Consider the following 24496-nt stretch of genomic DNA (forward strand, 5'->3'; position numbering starts at 1 on the left):
AAGGAACCCTGACCTCCAAAGTGTGTTTGACAAAAGTGAAACTCAGCTTATTTCAGTGGCCTTTCCCCATTACCACCCCAGCCTCACTCATGTGACCTCCTCCTCCCCTTTCACATGCTCCCACACTCCAACTACAGCTATGTATGGGCCAAGGGTTGGTGGGGGGGTGTGCGGAGGCTGACGGGGGTGAGGTTACAGCTGCAGCACCCGTCTTGAATGACTGAGCTGTAAATGTGTCTCTTTCATAAACTGTGCAGTATCAGTGCAGAGGCTCTGGCCAATGAGGCTGCAGTAGGCACTAAAATGGCCAAGCCAATGGCTAGTGTCTGTGTGGTATATAAAGAGGGGCCAGAGACCTCCAGAGTTGGGTGACCCCTATTTTGGCTGTGGTGAACAGGATCTGATCCCAAGGACTGTTACCTCTGTACTTGTCTGGTGTGCAGGTAAAGAAATGATTAGTTTTGTGTGGTTAAAGAAGAGCAGACGTGGAGATATGGATTGGGAGAACAAGCAAAGCATTTAAAATAGCACAAACAATTAGTTCTGGCTACTTTTTCTTTTAATGAAAAGCTGTGGACATGAAGTCCATGATGAAATCAAAGGATAATTGTGCAACAAATCTGGTACATTTGCATCCATATGATGCATTAAAAAAAGAGCTAATTTCATTGAATTGTTCTCCGTTAAGATTAAGCTTAAAGATCATGCTTTAACAGACAGGCTGTGGTTCCAGTGATAACTTGTGTCACTCCACTCTTTATTCTCGCTCTCTGCATATGATTTTCTTTTGGACAGTGATTTATGTGGACAGGTGCTTCGCAGTTTGATACATGTAGGAGAGACAGACTGAAGTCCCCCATGTGTCATCTGCGACTTTTGCTGTTTCAAAGTTACACTTTTGGAGCTTTTTGGCTGTAAACTAATCAGAAAATTGTCACATTGAAAGGGATTACTGATTTAAAGAACGGCTAATTTTGTAAATCAGTTTGGGACTGAGGTGCAGATCATATTTCATGTGATGTAACGAGTGCGTCATTGCATGCATCATGTACGTACTCATGTTGAACAGCTTATCAGGTAATGAGAGTAAGAAGAGTATATATTGTTGGATCGCAGTAGCTGGACAAGTGTGCTGCTAATCAGGCTTCTTTCAGCATTGTGACAATTATACTGTTGCAGAAATCCTGTACAGTGACACAAAGACCTTGTAGTGCTTTCAGTGAAAACACGCCTGTGCTGGAACTGACCAGTCAAGTTTTCATTTATGTGCATTTATGTGTCAATGTGCAATCAGGACAGTTGTGATTGTACGTATAAAGCTTTGCTTGTAGATACTGAGGACATAAAGGGTACACATTCAGATGTACTTGTGCTAAAAATACCCAGCCAACAGGCACTCCTCCCTGTACTCTGTTTCAAAGTGACATCTGAGCTGCTGGAAATTGAGTGACACTTGTTACCAAGATTCCTCTGCCGACACCGCTTAAAACTTGCAGCTGTCACACAGAATATCCCGTATCTCCAAATGCTGCAGAAATTTTGTGACTATTTCGATCACCTCCAGAATCTCCAGATGAAACAGTTTATTATCGTTCCAAGATTTAGTCAAAGGCTTTTCCCTCATTTTGCAGTGTTAGAAAGCAATCATGCCTTTCGGAAACACCCACAACAACTTCAAGCTCAACTACAAAGTTGAGGAGGAGTTCCCAGATCTGTCCAAGCACAACAACCATATGGCCAAGGTTCTGACCAAGGAGATATATGGCAAGCTGAGGGACAAACAGACACCCAGTGGCTACACTCTGGATGATGTCATCCAGACTGGTGTAGACAACCCTGGTGAGATATGTTTCATATCAGATAAAGAAATCTGTTTCATTCCTGATTAACATTAGCCATAAAAACTAATTCTTTCATTTCTGTTCCCCCTCCGAACACACACTTCTTACTTACATTCTTCAGGTCACCCCTTCATCATGACTGTTGGCTGTGTTGCTGGTGATGAGGAGTCCTATGAGGTCTTCAAGGATCTGCTTGACCCTGTCATCTCTGACCGTCATGGTGGATACAAGCCCACTGACAAGCACAAGACTGACCTCAACCATGAGAACCTGAAGGTACCGCAGATTTCATGGAGAAGTACCTTAACAAAAGACTTACTGCACAAGTCTTCAGATGTTGAACTGATTTAATGGTTTAGCACATCTGTGCATTGCTCCAGGAACTCTGTTATTTATTTATCTTTTTTCACCTGGGACTCAAAGTTTATTTGTCTTTAGGGTGGTGACGACTTGGACCCCAACTACGTTCTGTCTAGCCGTGTTCGTACTGGTCGCAGCATCAAGGGATTCACCCTGCCCCCCCACAACAGCCGTGGAGAGCGCAGAATTATTGAGAGGCTGTCCATTGAGGGTAAGTATTCAAAGGAAAAGGACTGCGTCTTTGAATTTAAGCATCCAGTGTCAGTATGGACAATATTATCCCTGCTTTGCTCCTAACTGCAGCTCTGAACAGCCTGGATGGTGAGTTCAAGGGAAAGTACTACCCCCTGAACACCATGACTGATGCTGAGCAGGAGCAGCTGATCGCTGATCACTTCCTGTTTGACAAGCCCGTGTCTCCCCTGCTGACCTGCGCTGGTATGGCCCGTGACTGGCCTGATGGCAGAGGCATCTGGTGAGCACTGTCATTAAGTGTTAACAGGCTGAATGTGAAACATTTTCCTTAGAAATCTTTTGTCTGCATTATCTGTGTGTTCCCCTAAATGTGAAACTATATCTGCTCAGGCACAACGAAAACAAGACCTTCTTGGTCTGGGTGAATGAGGAGGATCACCTTCGTGTCATCTCCATGCAGAAGGGTGGCAACATGAGGGAGGTGTTCAGGCGTTTCTGCGTTGGCCTGCAGAAGGTATGCAGATATAACAGGCCTCGGAAAGCCGGGATGAAATGAAAACAATTGTTCAGGATGTTTCCACGATTCTTCTTCTTTCAAACCTGCCAGATTGAGGAGATCTTCAAGAAGCACAACCGTGGCTTCATGTGGAATGCGCATCTCGGGTACATCCTGACCTGCCCCTCCAACCTGGGCACTGGCCTGCGTGGTGGCGTCCATGTCAAACTGTCCAAGCTGAGCACACATCCCAAGTTTGAGGAGATCCTCACCAGGCTGCGTCTGCAGAAGCGTGGCACAGGTAAACACTCATATGCTTGTGGACCAGCTTGAACAGCCCAGTGAAATCTCCACTGCGACTCTGACTTTTGCCCTTTCTCTTTAGGTGGTGTGGACACTGCCTCTGTGGGTGGTGTGTTTGACATCTCCAACGCCGACCGTCTGGGCTCCTCTGAAGTGGAGCAGGTCCAACTGGTGGTTGACGGTGTCAAGCTGATGGTTGAGATGGAGAAGAAGCTGGAGAAGGGAGAGAGCATTGACAGCATGATCCCAGCCCAGAAGTAGAGAGGGACAATCTTCCGTTTTTCTCGTGACCGTTCATGTGTAATCGAGCCAACTGATGGACACGCAGAGGAAACAGCCGCTCAACTAGAGACTCTTGACTCTGAAAACTTCTTTCTCTTCTTTCCTGCTTTTTCTTTTCTCTGTCCTCTTTTTTTTTTTTAAGTTCTCCCGTGTTGGTTGGTAACATCCTGGGATCAGCCTCCACTGAGCTGGGCTTGCCTGGCGAATGTGGCATCACCTACTTTTTGTTATAAAAAGTAAAGATTATTGAAGCTGCTCATACTGCTCAATAATAAAGTGCCCTGTAAAACAACTAAACGAGTCGTTTTTTGTCTTGTTGCAGTATAATCGACAGATAGAGGTTTTGGAAAGTAGTAGCTTTGAAAACAAGATGGCAAAATGACGGAAAAAATTGCCAACATCAGTGAATTTTATTCATCTTCAGCTCCATGTTCTCCTTACGCATCACACCCACTCATTTCAGGTTACAGTTTGCTTCTGATGGGAGGAATTAAACAGTAGAAGAGAGTAAAATTACTCATACAGGTCAAACTGTGTGTGTTCTTAAGTCTCTTTTGCATGTAACATTAACTGTATCCAAAATCAGTTTTGAAATGACAGTGAATGTTAAATACTGAGCCCCTCGGGTTTCTAATACTGTCATCATCCACCATTTAAACCATTTAGACCAGTGATACACCTTTTCCGAGCAGGTATACAAGTATTTACCCAAACGCTCACGTCACCAAAACCTCTTTTTGAGAATTCTTCACAGTAGAATCCCCCTGATTCATCCATCTTATACTATGAGTGAGTTGTTTAACCATAAGTTATTTGCTTTTCTCTTTTTTTCAACCTATTTAGTTCAAAAGTTCCAGCTGAAATGCTCAGCAAACAACCTGAAACGTTTCTATGGCTTGAATGCAGACAGGGACTTGGAAATTCAAGTTAAAACTGCACAATTTATTCCAACTGCAGCTGTCCTCGTGCAGGATCTAAATCATTTTTCTTATGTACGAGGTGCACTCAAAGAGTTCACAGACTCCTGTTGTGCAGCATGGTACGGTCATGTGTATGTAAAAGATGTCAAGTAGGACTTTAAGAGACGTGATTCCACATTTTGTCACTCTATCAACATGAAAACCTGTGATAGACAAAGTTCTGTAGATAGGCTTTTGCACTTTGTACCATGGAGCTGAGGCAGCATGTGGGCATCTTTGACCCAACATTCAGACCCAGGATCTGGCATGAATTTGTCCCTCGGTGTCATATTATTGTTGGGTTTTTACCTCACAACATAAAGAGGCGAATTTGTTGTGATCTGGTGCTATATAAATAAAATCAAACTGAACTGAGTATTTCCAATGTAGAGTTCTATAGTAGCAGCCTACTACAGAACAATCAGCTCAAATGCACGTGCAAGTGTTTGGACCATACCAGCTCACCGCCTGCTCTGCTACACAGAGGTGCGTCTCTGCGACCTTGTCTTCTTCGCCGCAACAAGTCTTGTAATTCTTTGACTGCACCTCATACTCTACGCTGTGGTATGTTTTACGGCATATCCAAAGGCTTCTATAAACTCAAGATGCCCTCTTGAATGAGTGCTGAAGCTATCCTGTTGCAACAAGGTGGAGTGAAGTTACTGTGTCTCACATGAGCCCTTCTGTTACTTTTTGTGAAGGGGGGTGGGGGATATTCTGGCATTTCATTTAGCAACTCATATCTGAAAAGTGACTGTGTGTGTCTGCATTTCACAAAGCTTCCAGTCCAAGGTGTGCATCACATTTCATTTTTTCCAGTATAACCCAAACTCTGAACTCATGCAAGATTGCAGCTTGGTTTTGTTCCCCATTATCACTGACAGAAACTGCTTTAATCTAGAATTACTTCCCTTGCTCTAGCTATAAATAAACCTTGAGCTCTAAGATATATACTATATTCATATATTTTATATACAGCCATCAACTGACTGATATAAATCCTGTTTTTTTTTAATGATATTATTCTAAAAAATAAATAAAGTACCTGTGCAAATATCCACAAATCGAAGTGTTTCACATTTAAGACATTGGCGCCTTCCAGTGGCTAGTTCTGGGTATTACCTATACAGGTACACTGGAAGGAGCTGATTCAAGTCAAAGCAAAGTGCATTGAGGTCTATATTACCTAATGCTAATATACACCACAATGAAAAACGTCCAGGGAGAGGACAAGGACAGACTCCTGATGTCCACTCTGGTGTCTGCTTCTCACCCTGAGGGGGAGGGCAGGTCAACATCGACTTCCCCTGCTGGGCTACGTGAAACAGCAAACACCATACTGGACTGAAAATGTAGAACAATGTGAGAGAGTGGATGATGGCTGACCATTTCCCTGCAATAAAGAAAGACGAATGCTCGACCGGATAAAGTTGGCGGTACGTATGGAGGCGGCGAACAGAAGGTCAGCGATCCCTGTAAAATGTAGGGGTGGGAATGGAATGGGGTGGGGCTGGGTGGTGGGGGTAGGTCACCATGAGCAAAGCCACAACTGAGAGACAGTATTAACAGTAAATCAGCAGCCAAACAATATGATCTCTGTAGCCTACGCAAATATCACAGTACATTATTCACTAAAAACAGGGAGGGAGAATAGAAAGCTCTCGCACTTTTCTCTCTCTCTTTTTTTTGTTTTTTACTTTTTTACATTAAATGTGTATTTTATGAAGGCGCTGGGAGTAGTTCACTTTAAAGGCAACTGGACTAACAAGAAGAAAACACTGTCCACACTGCCTTCGTCGTGCCTTTCCGAATACAGAGCGCTCCCCCCTCCCCTGATCCCCACGGTCATCAGTAATGGACAGAGCAGTTAATACACGTACCACAAGAAAAAGAAAAGAAGAAAGAAAAAGGGCGGGCGTTAGAGGAGTGCACGCCGCCTCTGTGTGTGTGACGGCGAGTGTGTAATCCAAGCGCTTGCGCTGCTGCTTGGCCGATCCACTTTTTGGCGTTTCCCACCGACAGAACTGAGGCGACGACTAAAGTGAGATCACGACTGAGGTGAGATCGCACGGCACAGAATAGAAGCGGCAGAAGAGCTGCCCTGCACTGAAAATACACCAGAAATACTGAATCTCTCTAAGTCTGTGGTGGGGTGAGTGACGGCCCACCTCTGCTAATGACAACTGACTTATTACAAGGCTGCTAAAGAAAAGTGAAGGTTGGTGAAATCTAAATGACTCGGTTGGGGGTCGGTCAAAAATACTGAAGGACGTTGATTTTAGCCAATTTTAGCTCCTGTATTTATTATAGAGGGTCATTAAGGACAACTTACTGCACCGAATTATCATATGTAATAATTTAAGAGCGTTATCCCAGCAAACATAGTGAAATATAAATGATGGACATAGCCAGAGTGAAATCAGCAAATGGTTTTTAGCTTTGCATTCTGAAGCCTCAATGGTAGCTTTGTGGCAGCTGCCTTAATAGAATCTTTTTGCCCACACATTATTGCAGTGGACTGCATACAGGTCATACAGACTAACACATGGATACAGCCTCTGTGGCTGACCTATTGGTTTTTGGATTATTCGGGCAATTCTATATTATTTGCCAGATTATTTCTTTATAAATTATCCAAAAGGTACCAATACCACAAACATAGTTCAAGGATCCAGTTCAGTAGCTCATATTAACAAAGATTGGCAGACACCAATGAGCTACAGTTGCACATCTGTTAACACATCTGTAAAGGGACTGTAAAGGCCAACACTGTTTCTGTACCACAGTGCAAGCATGCTATTAAGTGCTGTGAAGAAGATGAGAGTCTATGGAGATTGATTCACATTTGGAGCCTGCCTCAAGTGGCCACTAGAAGAACTGCAGTGTTTGGCACTTGAACTTCTTTTCATTACTGGAGGTTATAACTCGGTTACTACCGGTAATGGGAAAAGAGCACCATCTGTCTTCCCTTTTTTCAACCCACGTGATTGACAGCTTAATTTTGACAGTAACTGTTGGCCTTTTGACTTAAGCATAACGTAGTTTGAGTCATAATTTAGGTGTCATAAATTGGTTTAGATTTAGTTTTGACTGGTAACAGTTGCTCCACACCATTTCCAAAGGATTTTTTTCTTTGACATCAAATGCAAAATGTGTCCACATGTCTGATCTTCTCTTCCTCCCAAGTGCTGGATATTTTGATTCTCACATAAGAAACAGGGAGCATGACAGCTAGCTGTGACGTAGTTGTACCATTTCACAGTGGCAGATCATATATGCGCATCTAACCTTTCTACACTTCTACACAACTTCATTAGTTCTGATTGGATCTCATCTCTCCAGGATGTTTTCATATCAGTTTTATCTGTGGATGAAAGTGCATTTCATCACACTTTTTGTCCTCCTGCATTAGCTTTTATTTAGTTATCGCCTTGTTTATGTCTGAAAAAGCATTTTGTTGATGACTCTCTGTGATAAATGATCAGCTGATCAGGATAAGAAATGTTTCCCTCGTGGTGAGAATGTTTTGTCCTCTCTTTGTAATCAGCACATTTTTCCCTTTGGAACTATTTTTCAACCCATGTTGGATGTTTAGAATGAGCACTGATCTAACTCACCACTGAAATGTTTGCTGGGATAATAAAAGGAGGAAATCAGCTGGACTGATTTAGCGTTAAAGAAGGCTGAAAAATGGAGCTTGACCTTACAGTTACTACTGACCGACATTAGCTAAATTTGAAGCGTCTGCTCTCGTCACTCAGAGAAACTAATGTGACTGAGAGGCCATAACTCCGTGCTGCACTCAAGCTTCTGACTGGCTGTTTCAACGGCCCGTCAACCCCATCCCCTGACCTTAATCCGGCGTGTTTGTCACTGCTGTATTTACCCGACTCAAAGCAACGTAACACTGCGGCTGCTCGTCTGATTGCTGAGTTGGACCATTTCCTTGTTTGTGCATGTTACTATTTCAGCAGGATAACTATCGGTGAGGGGGGAATATTAAAATTTTTAAAAACAAAACAGTAACACAATGTAAAGGTGACATATAAAAAAAAAGTGTTAAAAAAAGGATGGATGAGGATGTCAGACAGACAGGAGGTGATTTTCTGCAGTGGTGAAAGTGACAGTGAGTAAAAACAATGACCAGAACAATAAATAACAAAATAAAGAGTCATTATGGCTAGGAGTAGCAATAAAAAATATTCAACTTATTCCATCTGATCCAGGTCCAGTGGGAGCAGTAGCTCAGGGAAGGGAAAGCTGAGCTGTGTTGGGTAGGGTGGAGAGAGAAGGGGGCAGGGGGTAGGAGGGTGGATGTTTTAGTCTGTATGACTTTACGGATCAGGTGTGTGTCTATCAGTGTGTGTGTGTGTGTGTGTGTGTGCGTGTGTGCGTGCAGGGGGGAGGTTAGTCTTGAAAGAGACAGAAGGAGACATCTTTTCTTTCGGGTCCAGCCCCTCACCTCTTCTCTGTTTTTTTGTTTTCCTTTTTTGATTTCCTTTGCGCACATACATCAACAACACTCACACGGAACCACGCACTCGTATGCAAACGCACCCTCTCGATCAAAGTTCAAGGTCCTTAGAGATTTGGGTGGCAATGTCCCGAAAAGCTAGCGGCGCCCCCCAGAGTCGCGTGTAGCGCACCCCGTTAGAAGTCTCAGAGGTGCCTGTGGAAAGATGGCACACCTCGGCCTCGAAAGCCACGCGGCCCCCTGCCACGCCGTGGGTGCAGGAGAGCAGAAAGGGGCCGGCGTGGTGGACCTGGCAGCCACATCCGAGAGCTGCCTCCCGCAGAGCCAATACCACCTCCGCAGGGTCCCGCCGCCCGCCGCCTCTCAGATCCCAGCCACGTCCGACGGCCCGGGGCTCGGACGCTTTTTGATACCCAGGTAGATGGCAACTGAGGAGAGGGAGGGAAGAACAGGAAGAAAAAGGTCAGACATCTGACATCCTCTCTGTTTCTAAACGCTATCGACACAGGCAGAACTTATGTACTTACCTTGTGACCGCAAATCTCCTGATTCCCTCAGATTCATTTGTGACCCTGTTGGACAAACAGGCATCGTAAGAGGTAATCCACCAGAGCACAACGAGCCTCATGATGAGACGGCATTAACAAGTGGATATTAAATGTGGAACTGAGCAAGCATCAGCAACAACAAGCATGTGATGTTGCAAAACAACTTGTCCTGACAAAGGCACTCCTCACTCACTCACGACTTCTAAAGCATGCAGATATAAACAGTTTCCTTCAGCTTCTGTGTTACGACGTTTTCATTTTACTTACTTTCATTTACTCAACTTCACATGGAGAAAACATTAAATGATTTTTACCCCACCAACCACAAACTGGAAACACTATTCCTACAGGTATACACAGGATGCTAGTGGATAGTCTTTATAGACGATGACACTGATTCTTCCTTGATTGCAACCATGCTTGAAAACAAGTGTGTGGGACCTGGACAGAATGAAGACCATTCACGAGGCATGCAGACAAGCAGTATGAAAAAACATCAGGCATTTCTGAACTTGAGCAAATTCCAGTGTGAGCAGGCAGACAGGAAATGGGCGGCACAGGCAGACAAGAAAGAAGAGCGAGACATGGAAACTTACTAACTGTTTTTGATCCTTGTGGAAGAGTACAACCCGAGACTGATTTGTTTGAGCCCTGGCGCTTGGACGGGTCAAGATTGACCCTGATGCCATGACACGGAGAAAAGAGAACGAGATAAAGATGGAGAAAAAAGAGGGAGTAAAGGGTAAGAGCAGGGGATTTGGGGGAGGAGTAAGAGAGAGTATAAGTGAATCACAGGAAAGCAAGTGGTGGAAAAAGAGTGCAGCGCTGCAGCTGATTGGCAAGGATGAAGCTGAGGTTTGATAAGATTAGACATGTGTGATTATGATGACTGGGAGGGAGAGGGGATAATCCGGGGCCGCAGCAGGGCTTGCTGAAAGGCCTGGGTGGATAAAATGTTTTGATAAGCATGGATCCATCCCAGGCTGTGCTCAAGATGAAACACAGAACTTTACATCAACTCTACATGACTTTGTTTCATGCATTTGACGTCCTTGGTTTGAGTTCATAAGAATCTTACACCAACTGGAACAGCAAAGAAAGCCATAAACAAAAATCAAAAAACAAAAACATGTGAGAGACACTTGTGTCCTTTTTTCAATAACCATATAAGAATATGGAAATTGAATAAAAGCTATGTACATGTAGCAAGGGCTACACTATGAGGTAGTGTAACAGATTCATTATTAAGACTGTTTCCTACTGTGCTCAAAATTAATAAGATCAAGTAAAATGGATGTCTCATGTCAAGCTCTGTAGTGAGCCAGCACAGAGGTTTTATCCTTTTTTGTTCTTCTGCATGTTTATGGATTAACACAACTTCAGTCACGAGTGAGAAGCAGCAGTCCAAGACAAACGGCAGCAGCTGTCTTGAGAAGTGAAATTTCCCAAGAAGTACTCTCACCCAACGTCACATTAACACAACATAATACCAACATAGCGTTAGCTTAGCATACAAACACGTGTATATTGGGGGTGTCCAAATTCATAGGCTGCATCCTCCCGAGGGCCCGGCCTTCACAGTCTAAGTGGGCCGGGTCCTCCGAAGGCCAGGTAGGCGGAAGTGAGCAGCTGTGAAACTGGACGGTCTAGCCTTCAGTTTTGCGTCATCGCTGCCTCGGTGGAGTTTAATAAACTTGGCCGTCTGCTCCTTGCTATCTAAAATATAACAGGACCCTGGTGTAAATTCTCGATCATCTCACACTTCTGTTTAATCAGTTTTCCCTTTGACATTTACTCAGCTGTAATCTCAGCCAAACCGATTTACTCATGAACAAATAAAACACTGAAAGCCAAACAATAACATCCTTCAACTCTGGGGAAAAGGAGCACGCATTTGGAGGAGTCTATGAATTTGGACAGCCTTCGTCGCGTTGCTGTGATGTAATCGGCCTACAAATGTGGCCTCAGGAGGATGCAGCCTATGAATATGGACACCCCTATTATCTTCTTAATAAGTAGTAACTGCTAATGTTATAGCAAGTGGTTTCCACAAATGTATGATGCAGGGAGAAGCTGTGAGTCTGCTTCTGTTAAAAGTAAAAAAAACAAAAACAAAACAGCTCCAGCTTTCTTAAAAAGACTACAGCTTTTGTAGAGTATAGCTTATGTCAGTGCTTAAGGATACAGGTAACAGAACTACACTCACATACTACAAGCTACTGTGTTCAAAGCCTAACCAATGAAAATTTCAAGTCATTCAGGAAACGACCAGCTGGTTGATTTTACTTGAATTTGTAATATTTAAAAAACTTGAAGGCGTTTGGAGGTGAACTGGAGCACAGCTTTTATAACGTGCTTCTAGTCTTTATGCTAAGGTAAGCTAATGTCTCATAGCTCATTTATATTGAAGGAATACATAAGCCATACTATTAAATGTTCTCATCTCGAGCCATTACTTTAAACAATATCATTCTATTGATTATTTATTATCCTATCACTTGCAGAAGAGGCGGCTTGTACAAAGAGCAGTTTTCCCAGGCTGTAAATACTTTCCTGGTTAAATCAAAGAAGTTTTGATTTCATCGCCTAATGAAGACCTACAAAGCTACAGAAACTGTCATGTTTCTTGTATTCAGCAGTACTACTATACAGATCACACGTAGTGCAAGTCTACCTGCGAGTGAGTTTCGAGGTCAGCTTGGTGAAGAGGTTGGAGGTGGCCCTGGTGCGGGCATGGGTCAATGGGCTGGTGTCGTGGTGCGACAGAGTGGGTGAAGTGGGCGGGGCCGAGTAGACCGGGGGACCACGATCCCTCAGCTGTCCCCCGTGAAAGGTGCTGCGGATTGTGGAGCCTCGAGTCAGGCGGCATCGGTCTGAGGAGGAAGATGAGCCTGTAGCTCCAGCTGCAGAAATGCTGAGCGTGGAGGGAGACGCTGCCGGCATGCGGTGGCCCAGGGAACTGGAGCGAGGAAGAAAAATAAACAGGATTTAGTCTTTAGTCTTATTGACTTATAATTTTTGATAATCTGGCCTTTGAGTCTGACGTCATTAGCCGTTTCCGGGTCCAAACTCCGCCTCTAGTCCCAAAATCAAACAAACACTGACAAACTGTCTAAATTCATCTTTAATAAAATGATCAGTGTAGCTTCTTCACAAGGTGTAACAATTAAGTTTAACATCCAGGCATCCATGAAAGCAGGATTTATGGAGTTTAACGGCGTTGGGAGTTAGCTCGCTAGTTTCCATCTAAAGACGACATAACATGTTCTGACTCAGGGATTTCTGAAAAAATTACACAATTAGAAAGTACAGCAGTGATGTTTGTAGGGTTACTGAGGGGGGACTAGCTGGTATATAATGATGTGCTACGTAGTGGCTAGCTACACGGCTATGGTTAGCATAACATAAACACATTAGCACAGTGAAGCTGGAGGATGAATGCTAACTTTTTTCCACTTGATAAAAGTTAACGTGAGGGTTCCTGATGGTTAAGGTATCCTGAAATGCAATCGCATTTCAGGATGCTGTAAACGGACCAAACTCCAGTCAGGAGAACCACTGAGATAATCCATCCACAACACAAGGTTAGTCATTAATACAGTGGTTTGCAAAAGTATTCGGCCCCCTTGAACTTTTCCACATTTTGTCAAATTACAGCCACAAACATGAATCAATTTTATTGCAATTCCATGTGAAAGACCAACACAAAGGGGTGTACACCTGAGAAGTGAAACGAAAATCATACATGATTCCAAACATTTTTTTTACAAATAAATAACTGCAAAGTGGGGTGTGCGTAATTATTCAGCCCCCTTTGGTCTGAGTGCAGTCAGTTGCCCATAGACATTGCCTGATGAGTGCTAATAACTAAATAGAGTGCACCTATCGCTTACGGATATTTGCCATGTTAATGCAGTTATGGCGTTAAGGTCATTTTAAAGAGATTAACGCTGACAGCACTAATTGTAAGGTTTTAAAAACTGAGCTTTAAAACATGCTGTTGATGAATAGTGGTAAAAAAAAAATCACAGTTAATTTTGCAAATTGGCCACATTATCAACAAGACAACCACGTCATGGTTAAAAGGATGTCGTATTCTTTTCAGAACGTACCAATATGTTGGCATCTTCAACTCCGTCTCCACCATCTCCAAACCATACATCACAGCAGGTCATTACCATCTTCTAAACCTTTTTACTCTTGCTGCTGTCCCACCACACACCTCACTGTCCTCATACATGTCCTGCACCACCCACATACTTTTCTGCCACTCCTGAGTTCCTCATGCTGTACCACAGTTCCTCTCTTGGCACCCTATCACATGCTTTCTCTAGATCCACAAAGACACAGTGAAGCTCATTCTGACCTTCTCTATACTATATCCCAAACCAAACATCCCATCTGTAGTGCTCACTGTTCGTCACCTGTCTTCTTAACCTAGCTTCAACAACCATAGTTTCATGGTCGACCTTTTCCCTCTACAGTTATTACAGCTCTGTACATGACCCTTGTTCTAAAAAAAGCATACCAGCACACACTTCATTCCTCGAGGATCCTTTCACTCAGACTGTGTTAAACAATCTGGTCTCTGCTAGACGTTTTCATATCTCCGCAGGTATGTTGCTTAGACTGATCCCCTTTTCATTTTTCATCCCCTTCAAGCTGCCCTCCTTGCTAACCCCCTTCATTTCTTATTTCACTAATTTTCCTCCATCCTCTCTCTCCCATTTTCTACATACATCAGCTCCTCAATATACTCTTTCCATCTTCTCAACACACTCTTGTCACTTGTTAGCCCATTTCCATCTCTATCCTTAATTCCAGCTCTGTCTCACTGCATAGCCGATTGATACAAGTCTTTTTCTCCGTCCTTAGTGTCCAGCCTCGCATGCAGCTAACTATAAGCCTCATCCTTTGCCACCTCTCTCTTTGCCTCTCAGTGCACCTGTCTACTTTCTTCTTCTTCCTGACTACCTACTTTTTCTTTGCTAACCTCTTCTTTTAAATATTGTCCTGTACTTCATCCTGAACCATCTCAATCCTTCTTGAACTCTGCGAAACGCTCTTCCTTCATCAACTTCCACCACTTAATCCTTGCCTCTGCCTTTACGCACTTCCTCTTCTTGGCCAAAGCGATCCTATAGACCTCCATCCTGACACAGATACAGTATCAGCCAGCTCTCTCCCTTTACATTTACAGCCCTCTCACCTCCACATTCCTGCCTTCTTTTTTCCTATTGCTGCCTACCAACATGCCTTCCACCTCTCCTCTTCCTTTGTCTTTGGTCAACAGCACCACATTGACTGATAGCCTACTGATTTGGTATGGTAATCTCTTGCTTTAGGATCTGCATATTTGATTCAGCCGAGATTTTATGCTGGATGCCCTCCCTGGCATAACCCTCACCCTCACCAGGACACTGACTTGTGGTGCCCTGTGACTCAGTTCGTAAATATTATCAGAACAAAGGACTAAAAACCCCAATCCAATCCACCTTCCTTTGAAGGTTAATGATACCAAATATCTGCTACCCGCTTAAAGTCTCTGTGAATCTGTACGACTACTGACGACACAAAGTGGTACCTGTTGTCTTTGCCGTTCTGCAGAAGAGAGTGTCTATCAGTTCCTGAACGGTCGGTGCACACATATGTATTCCGGCGTGTCATGGCGCTTCCGGGGATGTTATTCTATCCGAGGAGAAGAGTAATTTCAGAACACATATTAGCTTAGAGAGTTGTTGAGGAAATTAAACTGTGATTCATACAGTGAAGCTGTACTGTAATGCAAATCCATGACCTGTACTGAACTTTGACATTTTACAAAGATATCTGTTGGAGCTACATTGGAAGCAGACAGGACCACGGCTGAGTGAATATAAAACACCTAGAATGCATTTTTTAAATGTTACAATATTTATTACAATGTTACAATATTTATTACAATTTACAGACCTCCAACAAACCATTTTAACCTTTTAACAACATGAAAACAAGATTTGTATCTAAAAATCTACCTTAAAAAAAGGTAGACAAAAAATATATATATAGTTTTAAGGATAAAAAAGCCATAGCTTCGCGATTATGTAAATAATTATTTTAGGCCTTTCCTTATTTTCCATTATATATACACATCTATACATATATATACATATAGACATATATATGTCCTTCTGACTATACACAGCACAAGGTTTGTGTTTTTTTAACTTGTCTAAGAAGCTATACAACCTTAATGACTACTTATGTGAGTGCTAACAGTAGTAAAACTATACTTGCTGAGGAGTAGTGAAGACCAACTTTCCGATTCTTGCAGTAAAACCTATGCTCTTGGTTCGATGCCCAGCTTTCTGCTTCTTGAAGAGTAAATGTGTCACTTACCGTGGTGGCAGTCATGTCTTTGCGACGGTCTGGGATTTCAGACTTGTTGGGGTTGTTGGCACTGCTAACCATTGGACTAGAGGGAGGCAGGCTGCGGCTCCCCATCACACTGCAGCTAGCCTTGCGCGGAGGCATCCTTCCCTCCCGCAGTTCTCGGTCGCCCGTGCTGGTTGGGCTCCGCTTGGGGTGCATGACGGGCATGGAGGGCCCGCCTTTGTTGTGGAGGACAGCAGAGCACAGACACATAGGAATTCATATAAGGAATATTCTGTGGATGACTGGGTGAAAGCAGAGCTGTCACAACAGTGCTCACAGACCTAAATAAGACCCTCATTTGAATAACTGCCAATTAGAAAACCTTCCTTGTCATATCAGCCGAGACCCAATGACAGTTTGTGGTCACTGGACAAGGAGGAAGTTCGTGGTTCCAGATTTCATCACAGCTCAGAAAGAGTTTAGAAAAGAGACTCACAGAAGTCACTGTGTCGTCGCTGCCTGTGGTAGGTGGAGGCACTACGCTGAGTCTTGCTATGTGACGAAGAGGTGGAGGAGGAGGAGGAGCCAGTGGCTGAGGAGTGCTTGTTGGTCCCGTTGGTGATAGGGCTGGGTCGTACCCTCGCCAGGGACAGGCTACTAGCAGTGCGGGCGTCACTGCCGTCCTATAATGTCCCAGTGATATTGGACAGAATGATATTAGAAAGTGTGACAGTGCAGAGGGTTTGAAGAGATAAGGAGATGGTATGTAGTGATTTCAGACACAAAGATTGGAGTCAGAATTTGGAATAAGGGCTCTGAGAAGAGATATGAAAAAAGAGATTTTTGAAAACACACAACAAACAATTAAATAATATTAATTTTGTCCCATTGGACCCATTGATCCTTGCCAGATACGGTCTGCATCGATATGCACTGCAACATTGACTGAGCTAAGTAGAATGTGTGGCTATCTGGCTTTATGTTGTTTATCTACAAGCCTGGTAAAGGCATCATACTATTCTAAACTAGGCAAACTTAAACACTGATGCAAACGATTCCAATTCCTGGTGATCCAGCACTAACATCTGCACCACCGTACAGGCTGGAAAGGCGGTGCAGTGGTTAGCACTGTTTCCTCACAGTCCAAAGGTTCTTGGTCCAGTGTCTTGCATCCAGTGTGCATGTTCTCTGTGTGCGTTTAAACCAGAAACTTCATCCTCAAGTTCAAAGGTAAACTGTTGATTCTAAACTGGTTATGTGTGAAGATGGAAGGTAGATAAAGCACTGAAGCGCTGTGTGGAAAAGGTTAATGTACCTTATAGTCAAATATGCATAAATAAATAATACAGGTAAGATACATCTACAGAACTCACATCGCCTTTGCGGCCAAGCAGTAGGTAGGTAGCGGTGACCTCGTTATATTTTTGATTAAGCAGAGAGTCCTTGATTTCCTCTGGAGTGAAGCCCATCCCGACCATAACCTCTGAACCAAAAAAATAAACAAAGATGAAGGTAAGAAAACACAGATGACCTTGTATCCTAATTACATAGAGCTCAGTGGACAGGCTGACAGCCCACTGACTCACCGATGCGAGCTGGATCACTGTAGTCCTCAACAGGTTCTATATGAGGCTTCAGTTCATCCCCCTCGTACCCTGCATTTATCCACTTGTCCTTCATGACTTGCTGTAGAAGCGGAAAGACAGAAGAGCTTCACATTAGCGGGAATTTCACAACACGTCTGCTCTGTTAATTGTGCGACGCTCACCTCAAGTGTGCAGCGTTTGGCGGGATTGAGCACCAGGAATCGGCGAAGGATGCCTTCACAGTCTGTGGACATATAGAAGGGCACGCGGTACTTTCCCCTCAGCACGCGCTCCCTCAGTTCCTGTTGGCCACATCAAATACATGTTTTTCCATATTTCCTTCAGCATAATACGAGAAGAACAAGACCAGGTCATTCATGTTCATTACCAATAGTGACATATGTGACAAATGAAATATACATCGGTCTCTACCATTCCTTTAGTGGAGCTCTGGGAGGAGGGAGGCATTCATTCATTGCCAACTATTAAATTTGAGATAAAAGTTCTATTCTTCATTTTTTATTCAGCATGGCCGACTGCACGGAGTAATGATATTACAAACAGAAGACTGATGATGATGCCTTAGTGTACAAACCATCTGAATGGAGTCCTTCCATGCTGCCGAAAGTCTAGCTACATTTGCCACATCCTTTCCTCTGACAGCTGTTTACTTTGATTCTCCAGGCATTATGGTATGTCAAAAAAGATGTTGCTGAAACGGTAATGGCTGTGAACGGCTAAAATCTGCAAACATACACTAAATGAAACAGTAGATAAAATCACATAAATGAGAAGAATTTTGAACAGCAGTCTTGAACTCAGCAACTTTGTACTATTGTTCAAACTCTTTTTAATTTTAGCAGTATGTACATATTTTTGGACATATTAAATAACTAGCCTGCTTTCTGAGAAATGCATCACCAACAAGAAGCACTCTGAGAGCCCAAACCTCCGCCAAGGCAGCTCTCTGTCTGGGCAGTATTTTAATGAAATGGAAATAGAAATGGAATTGGTGAGGTCAGAGGTCAAATGTGACATCATATTTGGATGCAAACTACAAGGTGAAGGCCTGTTGAAATCATGTGTGACATCTCCAGAACATAATGTCAGCATAAGCAAATATGCACATTTGTTTTAACATTTATGATTCTTTTATTTTTATCACTTAGAGAAATTAGAAAACGTCTGAAATGCAAAACGCAAGAAAGATAATCGTGTGCTTGTTGTTGCTGCAATGTGGAAACTGCACAGAGTACAGTGCTCCACTTGCTGCATGATGGACAGACCAGATATCTACAACAGTTGTCAGCATTTTACAGCATGCAACAGTTTTTAGAGGCCTCAGTAGCTGAATGGCAACATTTATATTTGTCTATTAGCTGATTAAATATGGCCTGAATACACCACCATTTTAAATCCTATCAGTTCAGTAGTGTGATGGCTTCCTAATCAATCCTAACTCTTGTAATTAAATGCATTTTGACTGTTTTGGCATTTATGTCTGATATGTATGTGCCACCCACACTGTCTACATTTTAATAAACATGCACCAATCAGCCACAACACGGCTTACTGGTGTGCCTTGTGCTGCCAAAACCTCTGACATGTCAGGGGATGGATACAGGACCTCTGCGGGAGTCCTTTGGTTTCTGGCACTGGAATGCTACTTGGGCATCCTTTGTGGATCCTCCAAACAAGCATCTGTGGTTCAGGATTATTTGGTGCATTCAGAGGATGCTTGGCCAAATTTGAATCAGAGGATATTGCATGTTCAGTCAGCAGCTAATTGTCCTGTTTTTGAGTTATGTTTGAGGTATGGGAGGTGGTGTGGGATTTGGAAGTGCCAGGAGGGCTGTTTGGTCTGCAAATAACCCACTTCCTACCCATTTAGGTGGGTGGTACTAGTCAAAGTTACTTTCACATAAAGATAAGATAAGATAAGATAAGATAAGATAAGATAGAACTTTATTAATCCCTCGGGTGGGTTCCTCTGGGAAATTCGACTTCCAAAAAGCACAGCAACGACCGAAGTTACAGTTACATACAGAAGACGTTACAGGTCTGTGAGAGCCAGAGATTTTCCATGTTTGAGGTGACCAAATACTTATTTTCCACCCTGATTTACGAATAAATTCTTTACAAATCCTACCATGTGAATTCATGGATTTTTTTTCACATTCTGTCTCTCACAGTTGAAGTGTACCTCTGGTCCAAATTACTGACCTCTGTCATTATTTTAAGTGGGGGAACTTGCACAATCGGTGGCTGACTAAATACTTTTTTGCCCCACTGTATATGCATCAATCTATCAATCGTTTGTAGGAAGATTCAGATAATTATTTTTTTAAAAGCTAGACATTTTAAATGAGAATAAGAAAGAAAAGTATTTCTTTGTGCCCCCCTTTCCCTGTTAATGCCCTACCGGCCCCCCTGGCAACACTTTGCTAGACCCGCCCCTGCACAGTTACCAGCTGTCAGCTACCTAAAAAAAAGGATCCTGGTGTTATTTGTCTCTCAGAAACAGTTCATAACTTCCCTTCAACTCATTCATGTCACCTAAAAGGTAAACCTGTTTCTCCATCACCTGTTCAGCTCTGATGATTCAGTAAGGACATCTCCTGGTTTTATCTTCATGTTTCCCTCTCACCAGATAACCAAACCGACATCATGGCCAGCAGCTTTACAGCTGTGGCTCCAGCAAACATCAGCTGATACTAGAAATTAATATTAAATAAATTCTAACAACAGCTGATCAAGCTTAAACATGCTGCTGTTGTTTAACGCGACCTCCGCTGGTTTCCTCTTTCTGGCGCAAAGTGAGCGATAAACAAACAAGAGAGCCGATCAGCTGATCATTGATCAGTTTCATGACTGAAGTAGAAACAGGAGAGGGAGGGTGAGAGAAGAAGAGGCAGCTGTGCAGCACAGACACAGAATAACTCCAGCTTTGTGTCTTTTTCCATTCTAGCTGAAGTCTGGGACAAACTGTTCCTTTTCACCTCAATACGAAACGCATGATATTTTCCCTGGATACGAGACGATTCTGTTTTTTTACGGGATGGTTGGCAACTCTACTAACTAACCTTATGAATAAAATAAAGTTCAACATCAGTAACATCATAGCACCCGCCCAGCTGTATATAAACTCTGTCAAGCTAGCTAGTACGCAGTACGAGTTATTGTAACTGACTGTAAAAAGTCAGCACAACGAAAATAAACTCCACCTAAACTTGGTTTATATCTGACCCAGATAGACTGCAGGTCATAACTTCTTACCTGAAGTTCAGTTCACCTGACACTCGGACCGGCGGCCGCCTCGGGTCTCTCCTCCTCCTGCGTCCCCTTTCCCTCATCCACCTGCTGCCTCCACCACTTGCTAATGTTACTGAATCTGTGGAAGCTCCGCGATAGCCACCACACGAAGTAACGAATAACGAGCCTATCTAAATCCCAGTAACGATTAACGCGTTCCTGATTTTGGCATAATAACTAGTTACCGTGCGCGTTACCACAATAATAACGTAGTTACTGTAACGCGTTACTTAATAACGCGTTAGTCCCAACACTGGTAACTAGAAGATCAAAGCTATTGAATAAATCAGTGATTTTAATGTTGTCGTGTACTAATGCATGAAAACCTATTGCTGCTACAATAAACCACCAAGGAAAACTCAAGTATCCCCAGACAGACAAACAGACGGATAGTTTCCTCCAGCCTTCCACTTGCCTTCAGATTCTGCCCATCAAAGGGCAGCGAGCCGCTGACCAGCGTGTAGAGGATGACTCCCAGACTCCAGACGTCTACCTCAGGCCCGTCATACTTCTTTCCTTGGAAAAGCTCAGGCGCAGCATAGGGCGGTGAGCCACAGAACGTGTCCAGCTTGTTGCCCAGGGTGAACTCATTGCTGAAGCCGAAGTCGGCAATCTTGATGTTGGCATCGGCATCCAGCAGGAGGTTCTCTGCCTGACTCACACATCCATTCACGCAGAGGAGGAAGCAGAGAGGGACAGCAGGATGGAAAGGACAAGGAAGAACAGGAAAGATGGATGGGAGAGAAAAGAGAGTACAATGAGAATAAAGTTGTACTGAATACAAAGAGTGCAAACAAGGAGAGGGAAGTTGCACTTGTGTGTTATCCACTAATGCACAAGTTCAACTGGGCATGACTTATAGTGTATATATGTCACTGTGCCCACTGTGCATTTGCACATTCTACCCTCCCATACACTCATCAGTGTGATTAAAAACCCTTTACAGAGACATAGATTAAGACTTGTCAGAGATTACAACTTTGAGTTCAGGGTAATCTGTCAGTGAAATAAATTTTCTAGTCCTAGACTAGCCTTAATCCCCCTCTGAAAGTTGCCCCAGACATTCCTCTGAGGTTCCTCACCTTCAAATCTCTATGGACAATGTTCTTCGTGTGGCAGTAGTGGACAGCAGAAACAATCTGTGGACATAGAAAGACAGACACCCTTAAAGTACCGACAAGAAAATGCAACAACTGGTGTAACGTTGACACCGAGAGGTAACGTATTCATACTTGTCGAAATTTGGCTCTTGCTTCAACTTCCTTCATTCTCCCATGAGACACGAGGTAGTCAAAAACTTCACCTGTGAGGAGCATATCAGCACATCAGTCAGGTAACAAAGCCAGAAGCTTTATGCTGTTAGCTAAGTAAACACTGCTGACGTACACAGTCAATTTTAATCACATCAGCAGCTTTTAATATTTAATAAGATGCAAGCACTGTAAGTTAATTTTAATATCCACAAATCATGTAATTGCATGAAAACATATAATAAACAAATAATACATGCAGACCAAAGGAACAGTTTGATATTTTAGGAAATGAACGACTGAGGCATAACAGAAGAGGGTAGCAGCGACCTTGGCTCCATCCGAAGGTGATGAAAATCCATGTGAGAATAGTTTTAAGGTTTATCTTGTTTGATAAGACCAGACTACAACTTTGGAAAGACTAAATAATACTTCCTTCTGTATGCTGAGGCGTTGCGATGCTACAGTACTAATAGGCCTGGTATGCACATTAGCTTAAAGTGGCTAAAATTAGCACATCCTCCTAAAAAGATGGCTGTCTGTAACAATGACTGGATATTTCTCAAAGATATTTTAAAATATAAAATGCATATACGTGTCTTGTTTCATGGTCAAACTGACACAAATTCACTGAAATGTATTTAATATTTCTGTTAGGCGTTCCCATTTGCTTGTGTGACCTGTATTCACATGGCTGCCATCTATGGCAGCCTCCAACTACTAACAACACGAAGGAACATCCATAACTACTGAAGCCATACAGGTCTGGTTATGTGGGCCATAAAAACTTGATAAAAGTCTTTTCTGCACCCTACTTCAATATCACAATTATCTCACTTCCCTTTTTTAGAGACAGAATACCTCCTGACGCCTTCTAACATATAATGAAATAACATAACAAACTGCTTAATCCTCAAAACAATCAAAACATTCAGTTTTAATACTTTCTAAGCTCTTTTGTGTGTGACCACATCTATGAAAGCAGAAGGTTTGGCCACTTTTTACGTGATATAAAAATGCCACATCGTGATATCATTGCTATAGTTAACACCATGTGTATATCTTCAGTAGTGTGCATGGTAACAAGGTAAATCTGGGAATATCTTTTTAATACCTAAAAAAAGGAGCTACTTCAACAAATCTGAAAGAAAGCACAGTACTTGGCAAAATATCCAAGAAAACTGTCCCTGCAGTGGAAAAAAACAAACATATTTTACCACTTGAGGCAAAAACACACCATAAAGTACAACCAGGCTATGAAGGAGGAAATACTAGCAGCTGGTGATGTGTCACCCAAAGTAAACATATGACTCCACTGAGCGTCCCTGGAGCACTCTCTAGGTGCGCCCCATACGACAGGAAGAGCAAACAGTGGATGGAAATTACTGATGCGGTGAGATGGAGGAAAAACAGGGCTTTATGCAAATTGTTAAAAAGCTTGACCGAGGATACAACATCAGCTGGCAGACAATACTTGTCAGTTCTATTAGGTGACAAAATTAAGCAACTCCTGAGGAGTTACAGGGTTTACTTGTTAAGTGTTAAGCAGTTATTTTATCATTTTTTACACATTTTACTAAGGAAAAATCATTTGACGGAACTGAACGTGCTTTATTGATGCACAGAATTCAATGAAGCTATTTGCCGATTAGACTGATGAAATCCCAGCGGTGACAGGGATTGGGGCCCCGTTCCCTGGAGTCTACACGCTATTGGTGGAAATGAAGATGGATGCTTTGATAGAGTCTGAGTAACATGGGAGATGCAGAGATGGCAAGAAAGGTGAATTGCATGAAGGCCTCTGCGAGGGAGAACGATCGGTGAGATTTAAAGTAAGCAGAGTGGAGGCTGATTCGGCTGAAGAAGGCAGGCAGAAAGATGATTGGACTGGACCACAGCTGCTGCAATGAGCTTGAAAGCGTGGGAAAGTGGAAGTGATGCAATGCTTAGATTAGCCACCAAACACCTGGGAAGCAGACAGATGTGTGACTACAGAGCTTCCTTACTGAACGCATAAGCTTCATTTCTATTGGAAACACCACTTTTACACTTCCATTTGACTTATGCTGTGTCACAGGCAATAATACTATGTTACTACTATTACATTGCTCCTGCTGCAGTATTTCAGTAGATTTACACTTAAAATGAGTAATTATGTAATCAATGTCAGCAGGGAAAGGATGGAAAATGGATTGCTAGATGCAAGCAACAAAAATGTTCACCGTTTTCTTTCAATATTGTAAAAAAAAAAAAAAAAATCTGATCATATATTTTATTGACATACTGTGATATCATTTTGAATTTATATCATCTACCCCTTTTCCCAGGAGTGCATGCCCCAGCAAATTCCCCACCAGTGTTAGACAGTACAAGGCTGAGAGAAATGTGAAAAACAAGACCAACAGATTCTACAGGACTCAGTTAGCATTTTAAATGTTAAAGTTCAGTCCCAAAAAGAATGAACGCATGGCTTGTTTGGAAGGGTTGGCAAGAGAAAGCCTCTTTATTATAAAAAGACCATAGGACTTCTGGAACA

General features: G+C 42.8%; 2 protein-coding genes across 4 annotated transcripts in view; one reads left to right on the plus strand and one right to left on the minus strand.

Annotated features, from left to right (window-relative positions):
- The first annotated feature begins 295 nt into the window (after positions 1–295).
- Positions 296–3774, plus strand: ckma (creatine kinase, muscle a). Its single transcript, XM_085288250.1, has 8 exons — positions 296–443; positions 1632–1839; positions 1963–2117; positions 2280–2412; positions 2505–2676; positions 2787–2910; positions 3004–3193; positions 3278–3774. The coding sequence occupies exons 2-8, from the start codon at positions 1647–1649 to the stop codon at positions 3454–3456; spliced, it is 1146 nt and encodes a 381-aa protein (XP_085144376.1). The 5' UTR covers positions 296–443; positions 1632–1646; the 3' UTR covers positions 3457–3774.
- A 94-nt stretch (positions 3775–3868) lies between these two features.
- Positions 3869–24496, minus strand: part of mark4a (MAP/microtubule affinity-regulating kinase 4a) — a 33783-nt gene continuing 13155 nt past the window's right edge. For 2 of the 3 annotated variants that reach the window (XM_085288247.1, XM_085288249.1), the window contains exons 6-17: positions 21943–22013; positions 21793–21849; positions 21126–21362; positions 17581–17700; positions 17399–17498; positions 17186–17295; positions 16309–16495; positions 15837–16048; positions 15043–15146; positions 12133–12417; positions 9438–9482; positions 3869–9338 (exon numbers count right to left, since the gene is read on the minus strand). In XM_085288247.1, coding sequence (XP_085144373.1) covers positions 9002–9338; positions 9438–9482; positions 12133–12417; positions 15043–15146; positions 15837–16048; positions 16309–16495; positions 17186–17295; positions 17399–17498; positions 17581–17700; positions 21126–21362; positions 21793–21849; positions 21943–22013 — 1865 coding nt within the window. In that variant the 3' untranslated portion in view covers positions 3869–9001. Of the gene's footprint in view, positions 9339–9437; positions 9483–10054; positions 10138–12132; positions 12418–15042; positions 15147–15836; positions 16049–16308; positions 16496–17185; positions 17296–17398; positions 17499–17580; positions 17701–21125; positions 21363–21792; positions 21850–21942; positions 22014–24496 lie in introns of all 3 variants that reach the window. The other variant, XM_085288248.1, reaches the window with a different exon arrangement.

This window comes from Mchenga conophoros, linkage group LG10, assembly GCF_057382185.1.
Source record: "Mchenga conophoros isolate Kocher_MC1m ecotype Shallow Benthic linkage group LG10, M_conophoros_male_GT1.1, whole genome shotgun sequence".
NCBI lineage: Eukaryota > Metazoa > Chordata > Actinopteri > Cichliformes > Cichlidae > Mchenga > Mchenga conophoros.